At 42.8% G+C, this 6,641-nt stretch overlaps 1 protein-coding gene across 1 annotated transcript; it reads right to left on the minus strand.

Annotated features, from left to right (window-relative positions):
- Positions 1-598: 598 nt before the first annotated feature.
- Positions 599-6,096, minus strand: T265_15207 (hypothetical protein; the record flags this gene model as incomplete). The annotated part of the gene is made up of 3 exons (XM_009177060.1): positions 599-764; positions 4,034-4,325; positions 5,820-6,096. Coding segments are annotated over 3 exons (735 nt in total), but the record flags the coding sequence as incomplete, so codon positions are not given.
- Between the last annotated feature and the right edge of the window lie 545 nt (positions 6,097-6,641).

The raw sequence follows: 6,641 nt of genomic DNA on the forward strand, positions 1-6,641 counted from the left end.
ATTTATGACCGTCGAAGGACGGAAAATAAGAAATTAACGTTTATCGATTAACGATAGTGTGGTGCATTTCCCGTGAGTTTGTGGGTGCGAAGCTCAATTCCGTCGGAGATTTTATGGAATCTAGATTTTAGAAAACAGTGAAATAAATTCAGATTACAAGATTATTGTAACAATAGCAGATCTGTCAGGTTGGTGTTCGTCCAGTGGTTGAATTTCACGTTGAAATAATTACTAGACTCGCGAGACCAGCTTCAAATTTCAAGTTCATTATCGCGTCTTGCAGTAGAGATTTCATGAGAAGTCTGTGATCGATGTGTTCAGCTCCCAAAGCAACGTGGATTCGGAAAAATACATGATCGGCGGACTGATGGGTGACGACCATTTCGTTGGACTGGCAGTATTTCGTGGACAGTACTTGCGTCAGCATAGACATATTCGTTTTGAAATGACCGTGCTAACGGTCGACATACTATACGAACCCCGTTGCCTGATTGCGCACTGTCCAAAGCACATGTTTAGTCACACTCTTGGGTATGCATGCATCTTCGTTACACGGTACTCACGGACTATTCCTCCAAGCTGATCGAGATGACATTTAGAACACTTTCGAGCTCCGCTGTGCAATGGCTTGGTGAAAACACTCAGTTGTTCGGTCCTCGAGTAACTTGTCCAACCTGGCCAGTAATTGAACGAGTTCCGTCATGAAACCGCTGTGCAAGCGTAGTTTCACAGTTCGCCAATACGCATTTTCATTAATAACTGAGCTGTGATGGCCGAGGTAGACAAATTCGTTCACTTGGTCACATTAAGGCGTCTTGGTAGGTTCAATTCCATCGGAACGTACGCTCGTCCGTTGCCACTCCAAATGGCAATCAATATTCTCACCTCTATCGCCGATCGAACTTTTGGCAGATTTGCTTTGGTCACTCAACTGAGTTTCATTTCGCATTATCCATTTACGGTACATCACTTAATTGAGTAACCGATTCATTTGACTGAGATGGCGTACCGCCTTCAATCAGCCGTCGCTTATTCCAGCATGCAGAAAACGTTTCGTTGATGCCCTACACGTGTGCGAGGTGGAAGTCCGGTAACATGCAAGTGTGCACTGAACACTCAACGAGTGCATCTGCCTCACAGCCGTGAAAGATAACCTCGGCTACATAATGAGCGTAACACAGTACCACATTCAGGAATTCTAACCTGGTTAACTCGATATGGGATATCAAACAGCCCAAGTGGCTTCCGGTCAACAAAATCCTAAGGTTCCAACTAGACGGCTGAGATGCAAACTGGGCCTACGATTGCGTTGATCAATCATTGGACGAGGCCGAAGTTTCCTCTTTTAAGGAGGTTCGGATTGCTACCGCCAAAATACCCGGGAAAGTATTTTTCCAAACTCCATACAATTTCTTCTCCAGGTGAGTAAGTAGCTTACAGAACATGAAAATGAAATGGCTAGACAAGCGACAAATTGAATGTTAATTTGTCAGTAGCATGCGTGAGACTTTCATGATTGGTTGAATCTTTTGAACACGTAACGTTGCGCAAATTTCTTGGGCAGTCGTGGATACTGTATAGATCAGTGGAGTAGAAACAATCCGATTGGCGTGAACCTGTTGGTGAAATTCTAGTGCAACCCCTAATAGAATGGCATGGAAGCTTGGAGATGATATGGCAGTTATTGTCACATTCTAGAAAACCAGTTGCTTCTCGTTTGTCAAGTTATCAGATTGGACACCGGAAAATCGTAAAACTCCTGCCGAAATCCTCGTGACTTGTGATTAACAGTTGTTTAAACTCTATCTCCCTTCAGTGCAAACGACTAACACTAAAGATTGTCCGTTATTGTATGCGGTGCGGTGCTCACCTATTAAACAAAGTGTTTGTCCGAATTTCCAGAGTGTCTGATGAGTTTCCAGCTAGCAATGATCCCCAACAGTGATGAAACGGCGCTGAAATATTTGACAGCATTTCAGTATAAACAGACTTCAAATGCTGAGTGAAGTCTCAAAGGAAGCCTGAAAACTTATGGATCTCCGATCATCTGCTTCGTCCAGATGTCTACCAATATTCGGAAACTCGACACATTCAGGACAGTACCTTCCAGTCATGTTCATACCAAATCTGAAGTGGTGACGCGACGTGTTTTCATGATAAATCTGTCAAATGGTTGGCTCAACTAAATGATTGTCAAATCATCAATATTCAGCCAACCTGGCTTATGACATTCTATTGATAAGGTGATGCTGTAACGCGTGAAGTAGCACACACCAAAAGATGTTCGCAACCGAATACTAAAGCCTTTGATAGCCTGTCGAATAAAAATCGCTAGTTTAGGGGCGTCCGAGCAAGTAGTCTATACCACGGATTTCAGTACAGCTTTGTTACATCTTCAAGAATAGGCTAGGAAAAGGCCATATTAATTTGTAACCAGCAGAACAAAAGGCAGGTGAATCCAGGACGATAATTTTAACACCGAGGTTTTCCGCATTTACCCTGATTTAGGTTGATATGACGCCACTGGACTCCGAAACTCGGTTGATCACGACCCCGGTCATGGGGTCCACACAAAGGTAATTCTTATGTCTGGTTCACCTATGGGTGCACTAATCATCGCTGACAGCCTGCATTCATCTTTCTAATTTACTCTAGTACCAACGAAGACGCAGTTCTACACGACAAGGGCAGGTTTGCCGTACATTCGTGCGGTCAGTGAGTATTACCGAACTGGTTGTATTCCCGGTCATACGCTTTCGATGTTTCGAAGGAATGGGATCCAGTATCCCTAATTAATTTACGACGATGCCGTTGCCCAGGGTCAAAGAAAAGGTTGCCGAACCAGTTGGCGATTATTCAGCATTATTATTGCTTGCAATGTTGGAGGCTTTTTCGTAAACGGAATAATGCATCAGGCATGGGACTACTTGCTGTCGATAAATAGGACTGGCCAGGAATGTGGTCAAATCTCTCGATTCTCGCACACACGAGATTGTGTCAAGTCGGACGTCTTGAGCAGAGAAAACAGTTATGCGTATCTATCAATTTATTTGATCACCCCACGACAACAGTGAACCTCACGGGATGGTTGACACTTTATTCTGAATCCGAACCAGTTGTGATATCGTGCGCACCATAATTATGGGTATGCATGTCGAGTTGTCGGGACGACCCCTAGACACTGTGCCAAACAAAGTTGGGCTCTGTGCATAGTTTCCCGCAAATCCAGCTCCACTGTCACCCAGAAATTATGAGTGGTAAGACATTTCAAGCAGTGAATCATCCATCACAAATGCTGCCAATTCGTTTACCCAAAAACTGAACAAAATGAACACACTAACTGTTAGGAAAGCTTGAAACAGGAGAATTCTTCTCAGGTTTACTATTCTCATTATTAGGTACAGCCCTCTCATCATCTTCCCCACTTATCTGCTATTCACTTGGTCATCGAATCTAGTCTGTCATTACAGTGAATGTGCAACCCACCGAGATACTCTGAAATAATAACTTCATTTGATACGTTGTCTCACTGAGCGTTCTCTCACTGTGAATGCCCATGCACCTGATTTTGACATGCTTGCAAGACGACGATCAAAAGCTTCTCGGGAAGTCTGTCGTAAGTGCTGTGCCGTTTTCTGTAGGTGTTAATATTCTGACGAGAAACCACCGAAATCCCGTTCGTCTGCATCGGTACACAGCCATTATTCCTCCAATCCATCTATCTCCGTGTCAGAACCACCGACAAGCGACTTTGCAATTCGCCAATTGAGGTACCTCCATTCCAGGAAAAATGGATCTGCAAAATGTCAGACAACCACCTCGCTCGTAGGACCAAACGTTCTCTGCTACTAAAGCGATTGCACACATCCACATTAGCTTTGTGCTATTCTTGTATGTTTGCCTACACAGTGCGATCAAATCGAAGGACTCCGGGACATTAAGTTGGCACTTGGATTGGCAAAACAAGCCGAGACAGCTAGCTGGACTAGCACTCATAAAATGAGGTGTGGTGTACACAAATACAATGACCAACTAAACGGCGTCGCACGTCTTGTTACATCGTCGTCGATGCAAAAGTTTTACGTAGGATTGTACGCTCCGTGGAGTTGAGAACATTTCTGTTGTCACAACTTTAAATGTGGCTAACTGAGCGGTGGTTTTTTCCAAGTCGGGATGCAAAAAGTAACCGAATCCTGCAATAACACCCGTTTCATTCAGTTGTGGCAGTGCGGTATTTTGTGCAGTGGGGAGATTTACAATACTGATGTTCGGTCGCGTGAGATCCAACGGTGTGGATAATTTCAGGAGAGTGATATCAAAGGTGGCTGTGTGAGATGGAAATGGAATGCAAATTGAAGTGCACAAACGAGATTGCGTAAAGCAACAAAAGCGCGTACATCGTGTAGCAAGTTTTCTTTTATCCCAATGCCCATGAAAGCTATAACATCTGGTCTCTTACTACAACTTGGACATTACGAAGTCACTCATTAGCTGAAAATCTTAGAAACTAAAAATCCCATACATTATTCAGTATTTCCTCGATCGAGAGAAAAAATATTTTGTATGCTTGGTTTCATTTGCGTAGTTGGCTTTGTTCGAATTTAGTGGTTTTAATCCACTTTCCCCGTTTTATTGTACATTTTGTTTGGGGAACGTCCAGCAAGTTAATCTCTAAATGATCTACTATCTCCTCGGAAGCTCACATTCAAAGGCGTTCGTTAGACACACACACATTAATGCGCAGAGCGTCGCTGAAGTCGCACGCTCCCGGGGTTCCTGAACTGACTTGGCCATCGGTCTTGCTGTCACGATCTGCAAGTCCAGCAATACCTAACGCAACTCGAAAGGGCTCTGCAATTACAAGTAGAGGCTGTTTTGTTATCTAGTTCTAGATAAGACAAGGTTATTTTGGACGCAAACCAAGTGACTGGGAATCCTAAAACGGGCCTCTGACAACAGTAAAATGTAAGGAGTAAATTCGTTGAGGCCTCAGTTGCTAACGTTTAACATGATGCATCCGAAAGACATGTCAAACCTCACCAATTATCTACATGGCTTAAAACATGATTTGCGCCTGAGCAACTTATTCTGGTCTACTAAATCATAGAATGATTTGTAGTCACATTGCGATTAAACCCATCCCTGCCATAATTCGCCAAAGATAGAATATTGGTAAAGGTTCACGAGGCCCATTGGCTTAATTTCATGACTCACGGTTCATAAAAGTAGTTGTCATGTGGATAGCACATTGGCGAATGGGACACTTGTATGTTCGATCCAACTTTTCTTGACTGTTAGCTGATTACTCCACACGAGCTGTCGTAGTGTTCAAATGAGTAATTAGCTCACAGAACATGAAAATGAAATGGCTAGTCAAGCGAGAAATAGAATGTTAACTTGTCAGTAACATGCGGGAGACTCTCATGATTGGTTGAATTTTTTAAACACATAACAGTTCGCATATTCTTGGGCAGCCGTGGATACTGTATAGATCAGTGAAAACCCTAATAGAATGGCATGGATGTTTGGAGATGATATGGCATCATGTGCGTTGGGACATTAAGTTGGCAGTTGGATTGGCAAAACAAGCCGAGACAGCTAGTTGGAAGATCAGAGTAGTACTCATAAAATGAGATTTGGTGCACACAAATATAACCAAATAAACAGTTACANTGCGTGGGGACATTAAGTTGGCAGTGGGATTGGAAAAACAAGCCGAGACAGCTAGTTGGACGATCAGAGTAGTACTCATAAAATGAGATTTGGTGCACACAAATATAACCAAATAAACAGTTACAATCAAATAACCGGCATCGCACGTCTTGTTACATCGTCGTCGATGCAAGGGTTGTAAGTAGGACTGTACACCCCATGGCGTTGAGCACATATTTGATGTGCCACAAATTTAAGTGTGGCTAACTGAGCGATGGTTGGTTCCATGTCGGGATGCAAAAAGTACCCAAATCCAGCAATAACACCCGTTTCACTCAATTGTGGCAGTGTGGTATTTTGTGCGGTAGGGAGATTTACGATACTGATGTTCGGTCGTGTGAGATCCAACGGTGTGGATAATTTCAGGAGGGCGATATCAAAGGTGGCTGTGTGAGATGGAAATTGAACGCAACTTGAAGTGCAAAAACGAGATTGTGTGATGCAATAAAACCAAGCACATCGTGTAGCAAGGTTTCTTTTAACCTAATGCCCATGAAAACTACAACATCTGGTCTATTACTTCAACTTGGAAATTACCAAATCACTTACTAGCTAAAAATCTTAGCAACTAAAAATCCCATATATTATTCAGTATAGCTAAAACTCAAATAAAAATCCCATATATTATTCAGTATTTCTTCGATCGAGAGAAAAAACATCGTGTATGTTTGGTTTCATTTATGTAATAACACAGTAAGAGTTAGCCCTAGGACTTGTCTCCATTTCCTCTTGTTAATTGGCTTTGTTCGAATTTAGTGGTTCAAAAGCCAGAGTATACGTTTTATTGTACATTTCGTTTGCGGAAAGTCCAACAAACTAATCTCCAAATTAACTATCATCTCCTCGGAAGCTCACATTCAAACACGTTCGTTGGACACACATTATTGCACAGAGGGTCGCTGAAGTCGCACGCTCCCCGGGTTCCTGGA

This window comes from Opisthorchis viverrini (genome assembly GCF_000715545.1).
Source record: "Opisthorchis viverrini unplaced genomic scaffold opera_v5_400, whole genome shotgun sequence".
NCBI lineage: Eukaryota > Metazoa > Platyhelminthes > Trematoda > Opisthorchiida > Opisthorchiidae > Opisthorchis > Opisthorchis viverrini.